A 20,790-nucleotide genomic window follows, 5' to 3' on the forward strand; every position below is an offset into this window, starting at 1 on the left:
TGTTTATATAATGACCACAAGTACTGATAAGCAAAGTGTAGTTTTGATAATACCAGCCTGAGAACTAATGTGTGTGTGGTGTTTGTGAGCTGTTGGCCATCTTGACATTCAACACATCTTGATGAAGACTTGCTCAAACATTGTCCAAGTGCTGTGATACGCTCCTCAAACAAAGCATGCGACCCACCCATTGTCAGCACTTCTAAGTCATCATACATGTCTGGTACTCTGGTAGTAGGGGTCTGGTCTATAATTTGTACAGCTAACCCACTTTGTTTTATTATCCTCAAGACCAACACTCTGTCACTTTGTCTGTGGGTGTATCTTTACATTTATTCATGAAGCTCAGTACTTAGAAATAGCATTTGCCTGAGGTGTGTTGTGTCACAGGATCGATTGCCCTCAATAAACTCATTTCTTACAGTCTCAATCAATGCCCCATGATTAATACATCAAAGGCAATGGTATGTACAGTCTATGTAACAGTCAATTTTTAATAGATCACTTGTTGCTTTTCTGTAGTAGTCTATGTGGTGTAGTCACTGTAATGGGTATCTGTCTTTCACTCAACTACGTTGTAAGTAAGTTCCATACATTAAAATACAATTTTTTTTTTGTATACATGTAGGTAGCTGTAGTTTAAAAAGGTGTTTTCATTTATCATTAGACAAATATCCCTTTCTTTTCCTGTGTATGGAGATTTCTACAAGTTCTTGTTTATATATTTAAATTCAGACATCTTTGTAACCTACTCTTTGTAACCTAACCTATGATTATGTTGGTACTTTGTTTTTTTGTGTGTTGAAGATACATGATGTGAATTTGTCACCAAGAAAGGTTCTACATGTAATTTGCTCTCATTCCTTTCCTCCCCTAATTCTCTTCTCCATTCCCCAGTCTTATACTTCTCTATTCATTTTATTAGTTTTACCTCTTATTCTTTCCTCCCCTCACATATTTTCTAATTGTCTCTCCCATGCCAATGAGTTTTCTTCTCTGATCTTAAAAGTAAAAAATTATAAACACTGTATTTTAAATGTTAGGCAGTGATTTTGACAGTGTTAATTGTCTTGTTTATGGCTGTTTATATGCAATAAAGTTTCATCTTATATGGGGTTAACACCTAATACAGTGCATTATTTTATAGCTTCCTGATAACCAAATGGTTTCTACTTTTCAGGAATGTCTTGACAAATAATCCAACAAAAGTTAGATATCCATGGAGAAAATAATTTTGTGGATCCACAAACCTTATCTCAGTACACATTTTACACTTTTATTATATACTGAACTCCAGTGAAAATGCACCAGTGAGATTTGTAGATGGATAAAGGACAGGAGAAGGGGAAAAAAAAGAAGATTTAACTGAGTTTATATAACTGTATGCATTCTGGTAGGCAATAAATAACCCCAAAATTGTATACAAGGGTTAGGGTTATTGTGTGTTATACAGCAAATTCACACATATGATAGCAAAACCAACTGAGAATAGGGTGATGTGTTTTCAATGGAGTTCAGTATATATATCTTTAAATATGTAATGATTTATGATTAGAATGATCACTTATAGATGTTAATGACCACAGACATGATTGTAAAAGAGATAAAGCTTGAGGGGAGAGAACACGGCCAAAATACACTGAGTTTTTCCCAGACTGTTGTCTGTGTACATGTATGTGCAACCTCCTACCGTATGCACAGACGTCACGACAAACTGAAGAACAAGCGTTCATGGTTTATCTGCTGGGGAGGCACAGCCTTGTCTTCACACACCGGCTTAGAGTACCCAGCTATATTATGCCTTTGTGTACATTCTTTTTATGTGGTTTTTGCAATAAAATAGGTGACGGCAATACCGATCCTCATAACTGTATGGATGTTACACATTTTTGTCATGCACCAGTATATTGTTAGAGATACGTTACAGGATAGTCTTGCTGCCTTTGTAAGGAGATATGTGGAAAGTATTTAATTTGGCAGCTGGAACTGTGAAGAAGGGAGGGATCTTGTCTGTGTGTTGATCTTTCACACCTTGACAATTTGTAGGAAACTGCGAAAGATCAAACAGATCTCCCTGACTGTTTGAACACAGGTGGAGCCAGAGATAAGATTATGGCAAAGGCCACAGTAGATTCTTATTTAAAATTAAACACTTAATGGACGTTAAGATAGAGATGGAATTAGCCATAGATTGCTTGCTGCAAGGTGGAATTAACTATAGTGTGTTCAGTGGTGACCAGTCACACTTAGACACCTAAACTAGCATTATACTAGGACTTTATTTAATATAGAGATCTCTTACTTCTACATATTTATTAAACTGTACAGGCATTTTACACTGTTCCCCCTTCCCCCTTGATTATGTTAACTATATTCTGTGGCATCAGTTAATGTTTAAAGATACAGTAAAACCGGTATTAAACAGTCAAATATACAAGGAGGATTATGGGAAAAGATGGCCTATTAAGACAACATCTTTGAACATGAACAGTAGTTTAGGTTTTAACAGCATATATTCATGTGTTGATTTGAGAATGGTAATGTGGATTACTTAAGTCAATTGGCTGCACCATAAGGTGCCAACTTCAACAGGGTTAACTGTAATTGTAGGCACTTGTACATCAGAGTTTCTTGTACATGTATTACCAGCTTGGCTTAACATCTCCATTCATGACCCTTACCCTACGTACCTGTAGATATACATATGCTATACCTGTTATACATACGGTATATTGTTATGTTGATGGCAATTATGACATGTCTAATTACTGGGCTCTACATGGACATGTTCTTTACCTGCTGCCATCATGCAGTGTGGTCTGCAGCTATGTTTCAGTGTCAGTCAGAGTTCTCTGCACTGTCAGTTTACTTGTCATGGTCTTCAGCTTTAGTTAGCTAATTCTTTGAACATGTGTTGTCTGCCTCTCTCCTTTCAATGCTCCATAGAGTTCTCTGCTAAACCTGACAGGCATACAATGATGAAAGATCATCGTATTCCCCAACGTGCTGTTCTGTGTCAGTTGAAAACATTAACCCTTGACTTCCTTGTGACTGCTTATTCCTAATTCTAATTTAATAATAACTTTTTAAAAAAACCTCAACAAAAACAACAACCACCAAACCACCCACACTGTTTGGCTTTGCTGAATATTATTACCAAGTAGGGTTTAAGCAGGATGCAAAAAAATGAATAGCAATTTGGTGAATTTGATACCAAAAAATCTGTTAGTCAAATTCAAGTAAAATTTAGCTACCCGGTAAACAGAATATCTATTTTTAAATGACACACAGTTTTCAAATGAGCTTTTTGGCAAATTGGTAATGACCAGGGTTTCTGCCAGAGGGTAAGACGGGTATGGCGCTACACCCAATTTTTTTTCCAGATTTCATTATTTTAAATTAACCTTTAGACAAAATTAATCACTCTTATCATTACTGTATGATTTCTTAACCCCAACCCTAAACCGAACCCATTTTCTTTCTTGGGAGGCCCCCCCCCCCCCCCCCCCCCCCCCCCCCCCCCCCCCCCCCCCCCCCCCCACCCCCCCCCCCCCCCCCACCCCCCCCCCCCCCCCCCCCCCCCCCCCCAACCCCCCCCCCCCCCCCCCCCCCCCCCCCCCCCCCCCCCCCCCCCCCCGTCCCCAATTTTATGAACCTTAGACAGAATATAAATTAAATGCCAGAAAGGTTTATATCATACACTTACACTTGATGACACAACCAATGGTGCACCATGCCACTGGGTTTGGGTTTTAATCTCTGCCTAAGTATTTGGACAGAGATTGCTTATTATTGTGAAAATCTTCTGAATATTGGATACATTACATATTGATGTTGTTTTCACAAATATACTATTAACATAGCATTAAACTTTTGCAAAAATGCTTCATAGCATAGTATTCATGCCTATGATGTTTACCTATATGATATTGAAGTATATGCTTAAAACAGATAAATACAATGCACAGTTTAAAAAAACAAACACTCAAACAAACAAACAAAACCAACAAAAAAAATCTTCTTTTTTTAATTTTTTTTTTAGAATATGTTGTTTAATTTTCTATAACTAGTTTCCAGTACAATGATTCACCTGTAGTCTGAACTGAATTTGAACTTAGTGTGACACAGTTTATTCATAAAGAGAGCTTCCCTGTATGCAGTATTGCACAAACCTTTGATGTTTTACGGGTTTTTCTTATTTATATAATATGAATGTATCTGTTTACATTGTCTTTTAACAGCACATTTTGAATCGGACTGTGGTTTATGCAATAGACCTTTCAGTTACATATTTGTTGCAGTCATTCTGAACAAGATATTAAGCCTATTGCTGTTAATACATACACGTGCATACTGTATTATGTGGGACATCCTTTATCTTCAACTTTTCCACCCGACTCATCCTATTTCTTGTATCATATTTTAGTACAATGAATATTTGTATAAGCGGCTTCTTTGCTTTCAGTGTTCAGCAAGGTCTGGCGTACAGGACCTAGTTTGTATTTAGACCATTTTCATGCATCATTACACAAATCTGGCATCTTGTACCGCTCACGCATACAATTGATGTTTTGTGACGCTGGACTGACGTTATTGTGAGCTAGGTCAGCAGTATGACACTGTTCCAAACGACAGTCTGTCTGATTACCTGTCCGCTTACTTCATCCACACACCTGGCACAGCGCACCCTGTTAATAACTTACAAAGCATGCTGGACTAGTTGTAATATACAATGTATGTTGTTATCTCTCATGGTGGAGAACTGAATCACATGCACACTTTTCCCCCCAAGATACATGTAGTTTACAGGTACAGTTAGCATGGCTTACGAAGCTAACATATATGTAGAAGAAAATTAGAAGTGAATAGCGACTGACAGAAAACACCCATTGCAATTAAGCTTCAGACAAAATAGTTTAACCTGGAGGGTTGGAATTTCCCCATCTCCATCAAGCATACATATAACTAATGGGATCCCTTTTTTTTTCTTTTTTTTTTTTCTTTTTTTTTTTTTTCTTTTTAGCCTAACTGCATGCTCATGGGCATTGAATAAAAATTAATTTCACACAAATTTGTCATGATACTGTTAGTATTAGGGGGGGGGAAAAGTTAATTAAAGGGACGCACCCTAGTTACGGCTATTTGTTAACCATTACAGCGTTGTTTTTCGCTATTAAACCCCATTTTTCACAAATAAAATTGCACTTTACTTACATTTTATTATTTAGAATACACATTTCCATTCACCTGAAGTGCTTTTTGGTAATCCTGATGTTTGTAAAACCACGAAATGCATTTTTTGGATTTTTTCACAAGACGTGCTGTCGAGAAAAAACCGTTAAGCAAGCGAGGTCCAATCTATTTTTAGAGGGAATCTTCCTGTGTAAACGTCACAGATGTTGGTATACCACATGACCGTTATCAATTTGGTTCGGTTTGTTTTCTCGTGCACGGTTCGCGCAATCAACATCTGATTTGTTGTTGTTCATTTGTGAGATTTTTCTTCACAGTTCGTGAACATTTTCAGTAACAATTAAGTTCAGACAAGTAAGTGTCTCAATACAAAACGTTACAAACCCTTAAAACCAATAATCTTGCTAAGTCTTACGATATCTGGAGAGGGAATACAACCAGGACAGAACAGTTGGAACATGTCCAGGAGAGGTGAAAAGAACGCACCCCAAGTCTGTGCGCACTCTGTGAAATTTGTCATGACGTAGGCATTGTTGTGCTTCAAGCGACATCTACTGGTGACATCAGAATACTAACTTTCAAAATTATTTCAAGCAATTGGGACATGGGGATTGCCCATGGTATTTATCGATATAAAACCTGCTTTTTCACTCCATTTGATAAAAATCGTGATCTAAGTGTGTTACAGGTTTGTAGATTAACCAAATTATAATTTATTTTCGTTGGATGGAACTAGGGTGTGCGGCTTTAAGAAAAGTGACAGAAAATTTCACAGCAAAATAAATGGTGCAGAAAATTGAAAACACGCTGCAGTAATCTTCACAGCATTGCTGATTGCCGTAGTTAATTACCAGGGTTGTTTGGTGTTTTGTTGGTACTGTTCTGTACACTCTAAGTACAATGTACTGTTTTAAAAATACATTCTAGTGAATAGTGCATATATGATAATTCAGATTACAATTCAAAACACTTTCATCTTAACACAAAGCTGAGCATTTATCCCACCACTAAGCAGGGATTTATTGAGGCTTTCTGTGGGTCCGAACATAGGCCCCTTCTCAAAACAAAGTGGCATGGAAAATTCCCAATTTCATTTATAAAAATGTCCAATACATGTCTGTTCTAATAATGGTGTACTATATCATTTAGTGGTCTGAAAACATATCCTAAGTATGATTTGCTTGCGCTTATTTTTCCAGTCTAATCAAACATGAGATCCTGGACAAAAAACAACAGAATGGGGCTTAGCCCAGTAGTAAAGCACTTGCGGTCAGTCTAGAATCGATCCCAGTCGGTGAATCCATTGGGCTATTTCTCGTTCCCAACTGATAATGCCAAAGGCAGTTAATGTACTATCCTGTCTGTGGGATGGTACATATAAAAGATCCCTTGCTACTAATAGAAAAATGTGGGTTTCCTCTCTAAGACTATATGTCATTATTACCAAATGTTTGACATCCAGTAGCTGGCAATAAATAAATCAATGTGCTCTAGTGGTGTTATTAAACAAAACAAACTAATTTAACTTTATCAATCACTAGATAAACATTTCAGATTATGTGATGGAGTGCTGTACAATTTGTATGTGATTATAAATATATGCTCAGAAATAAATATCAAATGACTAGACAAAAACACAATTTAATATTTCAAACAAGAAATTAAGTTTTTAGAAAGAAATGCCAGACAGTGTTGTGAGATGATAAACTTTACCATATATATACATAGATACTGAACAAAATAAGAAACTTTCGCTAACTTTGCTTGAACATAACTTGATGAAAACAAACCGGGGGAATAATTGTTATATATGCGTTTAAAGAGTGTTCCATGATGCATCGTTTGGTGCAAAAATCATGGCCATAGGTTAACAGAAACTGGAAGAAATTTTGACCAAGTGTGGTAGGGGTTACCCCCCCCCCACACACACACACACACTTAATAACAGGTATGACCACCTCTTGAATTGACCACTGCAGTGCATCGCAGGCACATAGAATTGACTACAGTGTTAATTTCTGCCTGTGGAATATTGTTCCATTCCTGAATGAGCGCTTGACGAAGTTCGTTGACGTTAGCGGGTGGGTTGGGACGACGCCTCAATCGTCTGTCCAGATTATCCCAGACATGCTCGATGGAGTTGAGATCAGGACTTTTAGCGGGCCAGTCATCAATGAAATCAATGTTATTTGTCCTAAGAAAATTTACAGTGTCTCTAGCTGTATGAGAGGTAGCATTATCATGCTGAAAAATCAAGATGTTTAGCATTTAAGTTGCCATCAATGACGACTAGTGGTGAACGATAACCATGGGCACCCCTGCGTGTGCTGTAACCTCACCGTGGTGCAGGGGTGTAACATTCTCTTTGAGAATGGCCAATACAGCACAAAATTGAAGTTTTGAGTAAAATTCAGTATCCGTAAAATTCTGTGATATTTGTGTTTTTGCACAGTTCTATACACTGTTTTGTTTAAGTCTTGAATTTTTATATTGATGTTGATCATCACTTTATTTATTTGCATTACCATAGTTTGACACCCAATAGCCGATGTGATTTTCGTGCTGGGGTGTCGTTAAACATTCATTCATTCATAACCATGGGCAATGGCTGCCCAGACCATGACACAACCCCCACCCCTGAAACGATCTCGTTCAAGAACACAACAGTCAGCATAGCATTCGGTTCTCCTACGGTAGACGCGCACCCTGCCATCACCACGTTGTAAAGAAAATCTGGATTCATCCGAAAAAAGAACGGTATTCCAGTGTCGCCTTATCCAACGAGTGTGTACACGTGCCCAATTAAGACGATTTAGACGATGACGTTGCATTAAAACGCATCCGACGTAAGGACGTCGTGCATGTAAACCATTCTCCCGCAGACGATTACGAACAGTTTGCCCACTGATTCAGTTATTATGAAGCCCAGGTGTGTTAGCAGCAGTAGCAGTGGCAGTTTGGAATCGATTGCACAAATGCGTGCTCATGATATAGCGGTCTTGACCACGCGTTGTAACACGCGGACGTCCACGACGTGGCAAGTCGTTGGTGCTTCCTGTCGTTCGAAATCTTACGCGAAGATTTCGTATCGCTCGACTAGAACTCCCAACATGCTTTGCAATGTCTTCTGTCGACATGCCAGCATCAAGCATGCCAATCGCCCGTTCGCATAAATTATTGGGTATCCTTGGCAAACTAAAAATGCTACAATGTAAAAAAACTTTAATTTTTTTTACAAATTTTGAAGCGTTTTCGTTCACTTGACAACAATGTCAGTAAGACAAGTAAAACAAATTGACCGAATACTACACGGGACATGTTGAACCATGCATGCACGTGCAAACTGAATTTCACGTTGTCGACGATTAACAGTGCAAAAATAATCGATAAAATTCATGAATCCTGATAATACAGCTCAAGGCTAATACTACCTATATAATTTCATTACACAATGAATTCTTTAACACAACAAATACTATATGTACAAATCGGAAGTTTCTTTTTTTGTTCAGTATATATCAAGGTATGAATAATTTTAACTTGCTTTTTGTTTAATTTGTTAAAGGGTCTTTACACAAATGCTGCTGCACAGATGTTCAACAGGACAATGATTGTTGACGTAGAATTTTAAGTAAACATGTTTGTTTGAAGTTTTGTCGTGTGACATGTGTGGTGCTCAGTAAATGGAATGAATTATATACATTGCTGTGCATTAAAAATAACAAAGAATGTATTTCTTAATGATTGATGACTGTGTGGGCTGATTGTTGGTGCTTGTGGACTACAAGTTATTTATTTCTGAACCGATTGATTTCTAAATTGCAACCAAAAATAGTACTTTTTTGTAATTTCCAAAGCATGTTTACTTTTCCTCTTATGTGAAACCAAACTGAAATTATTTACAAAACACATTTTTGTAGGAGGATGGGATGGACTAGACATTTTTTTTTTTTTTTTTTTGCAATACACTGATATTGGACTACTATTCAAGGCATGCTTCTATTTTGATTCAGTCAAAATTTCTAAAATAGCCTTCTAATGTATACTACTCAAAAGAATTTAAGGGTCAAAAATTTATAACCAAATAAGTTTCAGAGTGTATTAAATTGATTATGTAAACTACACCAAAATTTTTATTTATTCTTCCATATTTACAAAAAACCACAAATAAACGTCACTGTATACAAGAAAGTCACATGACATGCTGTCAGAGTTGAAGGTTGTCAAACATGGATTTTACACATTAGAACATTCGTTTAATAGTGTGTGAATCCACCCCTGGCGCACTCGACACATCGTTGCCTCATGCTGTTGATCAGACGTCTGAAGAACTCTTGGGGAATGGCCTGCCACTCTGCCATAAGAAGTTGACCCAGATCATGAAGGTTGGCCGGAGGGGCATGGTTATCCCGAACTCTCCTGCCTAATTCGTCCCAGGCGTGCTCTATTGGGGCCAAGTCAGGCGAATATGCTGGACAATCCATCCTGGTGATACTTTGTTGTCTGAGAAAGTCCGTTACCACCCTGGCGCGATGGGGTCTGGCATTGTCATCCTGCAGAACTGCCCCGCCGCCAATCTGCTGAAGGCCTGGGAGAACCAACGGCCGGATAATCTCATTCAGATAGCGGATTCCATTCAGATTGCCATCCACCACATAGAGGGGGGTCCTGTGGTGGATAGAGATGCCGCCCCACACCATGATGCTGCCACCACCGAAACGGTGACGTTGTCTAACGTTAACGTCAGCGAAGCGCTACACAGGACGTCTGTAGACACAAACCCGACCGTCGTTGAACTGGAGACTAAACCTGGACTCATCAGTGAACATCACTCGACCCCACTGAACACGTTGCCACCGCAGATGAAGCATGCACCAGTGACGTCTGGTCGTTCTGTGACATGGTAGGAGTGGTGGTCGAACAGCCTGGCGACGGCAGCGTACATTATTGGCTCTCAGACGATTGCGTATGGTTTGATCAGACACTCGAGTTCCAGTCGCAGTCCGCAGATTGTCACGTAATCGGCGTGCAGTGGTTGTTCGTTGACGTAGAGCCATATTGGTGATGTAGTGGTCCTCTCTATTTGTAGTGCTTCGGGGTCTTCCCGAATGTGGACGATTTCGAACAGAATTCGTTGCTTGGTATCGTTGCCACAGTCGGCCAACGACACTCTGACTGACACCAAGTCTCAGAGCAACATTTCTTTGCGTATTGCCATCCTGAAGCCAAGCAATAGCCCTTCCTCGATCTTCGATAGTCAGTTGAAGTCGTACCATTGTCGAATTTGGAGTGTGCACCGTACACGAACGCAAGCTCCAATTATACGGAAATTCAGCATTGGGAACATGGAATACACGTGCAAAGCGTGCAAATGAAGCGCTTTGTGAAAAAGCAAGTTATGGACACTTAGCAGACCTTTCGCTTTCGCCCTAATTTACGTGCAAATGTAAGCATGTTTTCGCCATTTGAACTAGTCGACAGTGTCAATTACAGTGGATTTTAATTCATTTATGGGTTGCTTAGACCCACTTTCGTCAAAATGGAACAATACCATGCGTGACATTATGGTCTAGCTAATATAATTGACATTCAGAAAATAATGTTGAAAATATCGTCTGACCCTTAAATTCTTTTGAGTAGTATAGGTTTCCAAACTTTTTGTAAAAAAACAGTGGAAACCTCTTACTTCAATGAAAAATTAAAAATCCTTCTCCTTTCCTGTTATTCTCGCCATGCAACGAGACTGACAATTATAGCGTGTTCATTAACCCGACAAAGCTACAATAGCACAAACAGGCATCTATGTAAGGCAGGCCTCTATACAAGGTAGGCCTCTATTTTGTTTTGGTAATATTCTGAGACCCGACCTCTAATTAAGGCAGGTCTCTATTCAAGGATTTACAATATCAAAGATGGCGTCAGCATGTATTCAGTCAGCATACAATATGTAGTTGACTGTTACCATTGTATTAAAGTGAGCTCTTCTTGTGGATTCATCTGTCATGCAGTCATATCAGCTTGCAGAAATAGGATGGGGAAACTTGATATTAAATGTTTTCATGAATGTATTTTTCCCCACAGGACAAATAATTTTTTTTATTTTTTTGGCACATCTGTTCCATTTATTTTTGGTGGTTTTGCAGTAATGTAATGTAGACAGATATACCAATAACGCTTTCTAAAAAGAGAATTCTATAATGGGAGTTCAAACAGCTGTGAGTGAAAATTGATGACAGTTTGCAGTATTTTTAGTAGCAAAGAAAACAGGTACATTATTTTGCTTTATAATAGGCGTTTTTGGTTTCACTTGTAAATCATCAGTTAGAATTAAAAAACATTATTTTCTTTTTCTTTTTTTTCTTTTTTGTACTTATAAAAGGAACCATCAATTATTTTGAACAGGCATGTAGTTTCAGATACTGGTATAAGGTTAAGGAAAGAAATATTTAATATTTTCATTACTGAACCTCCATTTCTACACAATGCACCACTGATGTAAATGTCTGCATACATGCATGTGTACTTTGGTAATTGCATTTACATACTTGTTTTTAAAATCTAGTGGATGCAGGTGTGTCGAAATTGAAGGTGTAATTAGTTGTACAATGCCCAACGGTTAAATACCATGACTTGGAAGGTCATCAAAGTCTCTAGTGCTTTGTAAATAAGTGGGTCTGACTCACAGGGAGTGACATACTCCAACTTGTTCGCTTCTAAATCCTCTGATGTTTTTTCACAACTGTTTACTTACATGTCATTGACAGCAACATTAGTATTTGGTGTGAAAGTCAACACCTTGTATAAACAAAAATACTGTTTTACAGTCTGATACTTTATTCATTATTTTATGCTGAAATGTTTTAACTTAACAACAATTATCATAAATAACCTCTGAGAATTGCAAGATAGACCAGTACACATGTATATTCAAAAACATGTAGCTACAACTATTCATGTGCCTTTGAACTTGCAAGCATCTGTTATTCATTTATGCAAATTAAATCCAGCAAAGCACTTTTTGCTTAAGTGGCAGTCAGGGCAATTAAGAAGATATTAGCCATGTACGTATATTCTCATTACCAGATGCAAATTTCTGGCTGAGTCAAAAAAAATTATAAAATAAAATAAAACAATAATGTACTAGTAGGCCTGTACATGTATAATATTTTATATTTCTTACCCATATAGTTAAAATGGTTAAAAATATCTTGGTTCAGAATCATATCAAAGTATTATGTCTCACTAAGATGTCAAGTGGGACATAACATCTCGACGTCATAAGATGACGTCATACAATTGGCTGACTTACCGGAACATTAATCAAATGAGTTCAGGGATATGAATTGAAATCGATTATGGATAATGAATAGGATAAAGCTCAAGACATTTGAAAATTATTTCACTCTGGACATACACATGATATGAAATGGAAGCTTGTTTAATATCCTAGAAGTATTTGAACTTGTATGTAAATGTCACCAGTACCCTTTGCAAATAGCCACTAAATAAAAAACCATTGTGTGTGCTGAGGTGTTATAAAACAACAGTCCTTTTCTTTTCAACTGTGGATCACAATGCATACAACAGTGTTTCAGTCATATGTCACATCATGTCATATTTATTTCTTGTTCTGATGATATTTATATTTGAATATTTGAATTTGAATTTTTTCGTTCTTTAGCAGGTGTATATATGTCCAGTGATTAAATAGTTATTTTTAATTTAATATTAATTTATCATAGAGCAGAATGGATTATTTATTGTTGGGTAATTTAATTTCAGATGTGTGGTGGTATTGTTTAATCCACGACGAAACAAGCAGTCGCACATTTTCAATTCAAGTAAGAAGACTATTACCTCCATTGCTTTTTCTGGAGATGGCAAACATCTGGTCACAGGGGAGGTGAGTTTTTCTTACTTTCAGGTTCAGTTTTATATATGAAGAGCGTATTTACAAAATGCGGTATAAGCAAACTTCCAGATTTATGGAGTTAGCAATGAATATATGATGTTGGTATAACTCAGCAATTGATACAACAATGAAGTTTTCATAAAAAAGCATACTGTATATAACCGTTGAACAGAATGTTAAAAACAGTGCTTCATGTGATAAACACTACATTATGTAGCAGCAAAACCATGTTTTTCTCAAAATGACGTAAAAGGATTTATAGCTTTTTGAAAATGAATTCTTCATATATATGTATTATACACATGTATGTATTTTTAATTGTACTCAATGTTTGTAGCAGATGTAAGCTGTTTTCATTACAGAGAATAAATAATCATGTTTACCAGTAAGAAGTTAAGATTTCAGTTGGTACTGGTGTAAAGACCATGGTGTATGATAACCACTTGTTAAACAATGGGTGCATTTCAACTTGTCAACTGCTCTCAATACGGCTTTCCTGCAAGTTGATTGAGTTTTGTTTATTAGCATGTTAAAAAATGCCACATTATTGTCAAACATTGATGACTGATGCATAGCACACACAATAACATACATACAGTTGCTTGTGTGCACACTTGTATGTATATAACTCTTTCAAAGTGGCATGCACATAACAGTTTGTTTATTGTTAGAAATGTTTTGTGGAATGTAGTTTCGGCCTGTTTGTTATATCATAAAGGATTATGATCTTCACTAGTGTCTTTCCATAACTGGGTTTGTGTGTCATCCACTATTTTTTTTATTGCTATGCAGACTTTTAAAACAACCTGTTACAACACACTACAGGACCACACATCCTGTGCTTAGCCTGATACCACTAGTGTGTAGGTAGAAATCGGAATACACTATGTTTTACTGCATAACCAGGTCACAAGTAAACAACATGTGTGTTCTGCAGCCTTACTTCTATCATGATGATGGGTACAATCAGACGTGCTCTTGTGACCACCTCTGTTAAGCAATCACCTGTCATTAATAGTCCATATTAAAATTCACCAGCATAAGCTTTTGTATTACCAATGACCCTGTAATTAGTTTAATCATCCTGAGAGCCAATGTTTAAATACATTCTAAAGGTTGCTGCTAAACACAGGGTTGACTATACTTCTAATTAAAATTATACTCTGGCAGCTGTTGCATGCATTTGCAGGTATATTGTTGATACATCCCCACACCAGATGGAAGATAGGAAAATGTGTCAGTTTCATTTACAAATATATTGGTGATATGTGCGCTGTGATTGTTTCTGGATAGATAATGGTTTCTATTTTCCTAATATTGTCTTTGTCTGTTTAATTTATTGGTTGCTAATAAATGTAGTAAAGAGTTTTAGTCTGGACTATAATAAATATTTGTTAAAATTATGGTAATGTTGTGTTTATATATTTGGTCTTAGGCTTATGATGTTTGATCTGACCTCCCCTCCACCCCGGCCCTCACCTGGTCACACCCCGGTTCGGGATATGATTGGCATTTCTCAACAATCTAAATTTAATTTCTATCTTTCCTGTGAAGCCTGGGGCAACCTTTCTTCCTAACCCCCTTGGACCTAAATTTAATTAAGGTTATCAGGTGTCAATGAGATTTATGAATAAAATTTATTTCAGACTAGCCCATCAAATGTTTTGCGCCACTTGTCAAAATTGTTACCAGTAGTTGAGTATATTTTTTAATTATAATATATTTTATATTTTATTTTTAGGTGCATCTAAAAATTAACTACCCCCTTTGCCCCATTTATTATTAGGACTTAAATAAAAATTTCAAAATTATCTGTTACGTAATTAAGTCCTGTCCCGAGTCAGACCCCCGATCATATCGATGGTCGGACTCGGGATGGGCATGTTCGAAACCCTAGTGGTATATGAGCATGTTAAACTGGTTACCTACCTACCTACCTATATATTTAAAGTCACCTATCAGGGCTCGAAACGGCCTTTGGCCATGTCGCCAAATGCAACCAATGTTCTGTTTGGGCAACTTAAATATTTAAAAAAAATGTTGTTAGTTGCCTAAATAATATTATCTTCTTTAGAGCTATAATACATGAGCCACTATTAATATTTATATTCCACATTAAAATCTCGCTCATGATTTGCTTTATAAGGCCTAGCTAGTATGCATGTTCACTTGATGATACAAAAGCATATCATCAATAATCTTCTTTAGTAATTAAGTTGTTAATTACCTAAGTGCATCTCCTTACAGTTAATCATGTATTTAACTAACACTAACAGGTGAGTTTTTTTATATGTCCTGTCTATGATGGGTCGTATTACGGTATGACGTTGTTTGTCCGTCCATTCGTCCGTCCGCCTGTCTGTAAACTTTTTCTTATCTGGACCATATCTTGGATACAGTTGAATACATATGTAGGAACAACTTGGGATGGCAGAGTGTTGCGTATTATTACTAGGTCACTGTGACCTACTTTTCACGATCTACTGCACATAACGATAAATCCTCGTCCAGATCATATCTTGTATACAGATGCATACAGGACCATCAAACCACATGTAGGAACAACTTAGGATGGTGGTGTATCACATACAATTACTAGGTCACTGTGATACAAATAAATAATTTTCATGGTCTACTGCACATAACAGTAAATCCTTGTCCTGACCATATCTTGCATACAGATGCATATAGGACCATCAAACCACATGTAGGAACAACTTGAGATGGCGTTGTCTAGTGTACTATTACTAGGTCACTGTGACCTACTTTTCACGATCTACTGCACATAACGGTGAATCCTCGTCCAGATCATATCTTGCATACAGATGCATACAGGACCATCAAACCACATGTAGGAACAACTTAGGATGGTGGTGTATCACATACAATTACTAGGTCACTGTGATACAAATAAATCAAATAATTTGTCTATATTCTATACATCTATGGTTTTCCACCAAACTCCTGACGGGCGTATCATGTACCTCACCAGTACTCTTGTTACTTGTACATGTAGATATGTTTTCGTCATGAAAAGTGAGTGCACATTACAAAAAAACAACAAGCAAACACATAGTGGGGAGATGAGCAAACCATGATACGTTGCAATATTGTGGTGACATGTCCTGCTAACGTAGGGTAGCAAGAACACTAATTATTATTTTATACATGTATGTCCCATTTCAACATAAATATGTAAATAGTATTCTTTAAGCTTTAAAAAATTGTTAAAGGCAAACAAAATGTTCTTTTAAATGCTTTTACATTGAAAATCTGACCTTTTGGGCCTAGATGATGACCCATAGCTCTTCATTAATAGCCATATATTATGTACTGTAGTCCTTGCCAAAGCACAGTACTTAATATATAATATAATTTGATGTTGTTTTCCAGTGTGGACATCAGCCAGCAGTTCGTATTTGGGATGTGGAGGAGAAAACACAGGTGGCTGAGTTCCATGGACACAAGTTTGGAATCAACTGTGTGGTATGTAAAAATACCAGTAACAATAACCGCACTACATCTAAATTCATGTTACAGACACTAATTTAGGATTAGAGCAGGACATAGCCCAGTGGTAAAGCACTCACTTGAAGCACAGTCAGTCTAGGATCGATCCGCGTCGATAGACCCAATGGGCTATTTCTAGTTCCAGCCAGTGCTCCACAACTGGTGTAACAAAGGCTGTGGTGTGTACTATCAAGTCTGTGGGATGGTGCATATAAAAGATCCCTTGCTGCTAATCAAAAAGAGTAGCCCTTGAAGTTGCGACAACGGGTTTCCTCTCAATATATGTGTGGTCCTTAATCATGTCTGACGCCATATAACCGTATGTAACATATGTTTTAATATTTGCTTGCAGGCGTTTTCTCCCAACTTGAAATACATAGTGTCTGTGGGCACCCAGCATGATATGATAGTTAATGTGTGGAACTGGCGGACAGGAAACAAGCTGGCATCAAACAAAATCTCATCCAAGGTTAGTATACATAAACAAATCAGAATACGACATATATTATTGGTGAAACTTGAAAGAAAAGGGCACCTGCAATGTTCCAAAGTACACCAACATGCATTACACACACACACACACACACACACACACACACACACACACACACACACACACACACACACACACACACACACACACACACACACACCACACCACACACACACCACACCACACAGAGATATATATATACAGTACTTCGATTCGAAATGAAAGTAGCCCACCCTCTGGATTTACATATGTATGTAACTTGAGAAATTAAAGTTCTAAGAAAGTATTATATTCATTGTACCAGCAGTTTGATGACATGTTTACTGTCTCGCCTTTACAAAGTATATAGACAAGATATAGGTATTACTTTTCCGATGGAGGTGGCTATGGTGCCAACTTTTGCATTATTTAGATCAATTTCTCTCAAACTATAACTAGTATAAGTCGTAAGGTAATGAAACTTGGTTTATAGTTGCACCTAGTGATGTTTATCAAAGTGCTCCGGAAAACTTTATAGTAGATGAGATATTTAATTCCTCAGATATCTTGTGATTATTTACTTTTTGACCAATTGTAAGAGAATAAGGACAGTATGGTGATAAATTATTTCTGCTGTACATCTTATTTTCGAGCAGCTGAAAGAGAGGTAAAGAAAACTGAAACATTGTGTCTGCTATCTATCTAAACTGCAGTACCCGAGATGAGGTACACCTATACGAGAACTAGTAAAGAGTAACTGGAGGTGGTTCTATCTTTCCTTTAGAAAATAACAACAAAGGTTGTATGCCCTCAAGATTATTGTATTACCAAGTATGTTCTGCTTAACTGCACAGCCATTATGCAGACAATGGTATGCAGTTACCTATATTATACAATCAGTTATAGATAATATACTCCACTCCACTGAAAACACAACACTCAATTTTCAGTTTATGTTGTTGCCATCACTCATGTGACATTGCTATTAAACACATCCTAACCCTAACATTTGTATATACAGTTTTTTGTATATTTATTGCCTAGCAGAATACATCCTGTTCTATAAAGTGAGTTACTTGTTGTTTTTTGTCATATATCCTTTTCACAAGTACGAATCTGAATAGTGCATTTTGAATGGAGTTCAGTATACTACTGTTATTAGCACTGAGATTTTATGCCTTGATGAGTACCTTGTTATGGACAAATTGATCACATAGCAAAGTGGTATTATTTTTCTAACCTGTATTACTGCGAGTGACATTTCAATTTGTAACATAATCCCGGTTTTGAAATTTGGAAAGAAAAAATATTTCATATATGCTTATAACTTTTCAAAATTCCTTTAGATTCAATAGATTCAAACAGACAAAGAAACAAACAAATCTCCAAAACATTTTGTTAATTTTGGCGTTTGTTTAAGTTTACCCCTTAAGCATATTTGAAAAAATAATTTTAAATATATCTTTTTCCCCCATAATATATAGTAGTCGTCTTGTGTGCACAAATCCTCAATTACAATGACAGTTACTCTGATACATTTATTCCTTACTCTTTTTTTTCTTCTAAATACTCATTGGTCTCATCTTTTTAGGTTTCTTCAGTTGCATTTTCGGAAGATGGAAGCTATTTTGTTACTGTGGGCAATCGCCACGTCAAATTTTGGTATTTGCAAAGCAGTAAATCAAAGGTAAATATATTTTAAATATCTTTTGTCTTTAGTTTGAAACGTACATGATAGCTTTCTGAGGTTATATTTAGGGTAAATCTTGCACATAATGTGAAACATTTCACAATATTTACATATTGAAAAATTACAGTAACTTTTTTTCAAAAAAAAAAAAAAAAAGTCCTGAGGTTACAGGGCTTTGTTTTGTATGTACATATAACATATAACACTGTATTTGACAGATTTTAATAAGTACTGCTATCCAGATTTTAAAAATAAAACACAGTACTGAACAGTTATTTGCTTCAGTAAAATTACAAATGCTAAATTTCTTACAATAGAATACAGTATTTTTTGTATTATTATTTTTAGAGTAAAACATATGAAATGATATATATATGTTTGTCTTATTTTGTTTGTTGCAGATTAATGAAACAGTTCCACTGCAAGGACGTAATGGACTCTTGGGAGACATGAAAAACAACTTTTTCTGTCAGGTAGTGTGTGGACAGGGAATCACTACCGGCAGTACGTACATCATCACACAGAGTGGCCTGCTGTGTGAATTCAACGACAAACGCTTGCTTGACAAATGGGTAGAATTAAGGGTGAGTATTCAACTTGCCATGTGGCTCCAGTGTGATATTATTTGATGAATAAGAAACATTTATTTATATTTGTTAATAGGCATACATTTTTGCTTGTCTTCTTTATTTTTAGCTTAGTTGTTTTTCTTTAGCTCAGTACAAATGCATATTTTTACATTTGAAAACATGCAAGGAAAAGAAAGAAATGTTTTATTTAACGATGCATCTGACACATTCTAATAATGGTTATATGGTTAAGAACTACTCCACTCCACAACTGCAGTAGCAGCAGAATCAGTGTGAATGCATGTTTTGCTTTAAATATTTCATTGTATCATAAAAGCAGTATGTTATTACAAGCATCTGATTCACATACAATCTGACAACTCTCTTCTTCATTTTTTAGGCCACAAATGCTAATTCAGTGGCTGTTGGTGATAATCACATATTCATCGGTTGTGCCAATGGTATTGTGCGGGTGTTCAGTGCTCTGACTCTACACTTTGAGGCAACTCTGCCGCACCCTCACAGTCTCGGTGTTGATGTTGCTTCAGCCACAGATCCAAAGTAAGTGACTTTGCACTTGTCAGCTTGAGGGGTGGAGTCGACACAAAAATTTAGGGGCTCCGTAGTGAGCTTGTAACCTAGACACAATGAATGATTATGGCCATTTTCAGGCCATAGGATTTCAGATTTCATTGGAAACATTTTTGGTGCCATGCCTTGTGATCATGGGAACCTATTAGAAACTGTTTTATTATATATATATTATTTTCGTTAAATAATCATACTCGATATAATAAACGTGGGGAAACAAAAAAAATTGTTCCATGATTTTACCGACAATCTACCAGAAACAATATTTTCCGTGAAATTTGAAGGTCTGATTTTATTGGCTGGTGGGATATTCAGACCACTCCATGAGTATGATAAGGGGAGGGTGAAATGAACATGGTGAGAGGTCAGGTTAAGTGTAAACTTTGTTTTGTTTAACAACACCGACTATTGGATGTCAAACATTTAGTAATTTTGAGATATAGTCTTAGAGAGGAAACATTTTTCCATTAGTAGTAAGGAATCTGTTGAATGCACAGACAGGATGACACATACCATGGCCTGTGATAAAAAGAGAAAATTTCTGTTTTCAGTATTTATTTTGCAGCGTATCTTGTGATTGCATCTTTAAAAATAATGTGGTCATGATATAAAGGGAAACAACTTGAAAACATGTTGGCTGGATTTAATTATCTCCCTTTATTACCATCCACATTTTATTTGGATGTTCATTTGAAAGTAACTTTTACTTGTCAGTGTTTTAATATGATTCAAAGAATTTGGTATGGATTAGTGATAGTTATGATTTTGTAAGACTGTTTATAAAATAAGATCATCAGTATTCAAACATAAATATTAAAGAAATGAGATGTTCAGTTATCTTTGTTAAAGCCGC

General features: G+C 36.6%; 1 protein-coding gene across 2 annotated transcripts in view; it reads left to right on the plus strand.

Moving 5' to 3' along the window:
• The window catches only part of LOC121371162 (mitogen-activated protein kinase-binding protein 1-like), a 103,192-nt gene that overhangs the window by 21,375 nt on the left and 61,027 nt on the right, over positions 1–20,790 (plus strand). For both annotated transcript variants that reach the window (XM_041496843.1, XM_041496842.1), the window contains exons 3-8: positions 12,976–13,096; positions 16,499–16,591; positions 16,968–17,084; positions 18,679–18,774; positions 19,179–19,361; positions 19,747–19,907. In XM_041496843.1, coding sequence (XP_041352777.1) covers positions 12,976–13,096; positions 16,499–16,591; positions 16,968–17,084; positions 18,679–18,774; positions 19,179–19,361; positions 19,747–19,907 — 771 coding nt within the window. The remainder of the gene's footprint in view (positions 1–12,975; positions 13,097–16,498; positions 16,592–16,967; positions 17,085–18,678; positions 18,775–19,178; positions 19,362–19,746; positions 19,908–20,790) is intronic.

This window comes from Gigantopelta aegis, chromosome 4 (assembly GCF_016097555.1).
Source record: "Gigantopelta aegis isolate Gae_Host chromosome 4, Gae_host_genome, whole genome shotgun sequence".
Lineage (NCBI taxonomy): Eukaryota > Metazoa > Mollusca > Gastropoda > Neomphalida > Peltospiridae > Gigantopelta > Gigantopelta aegis.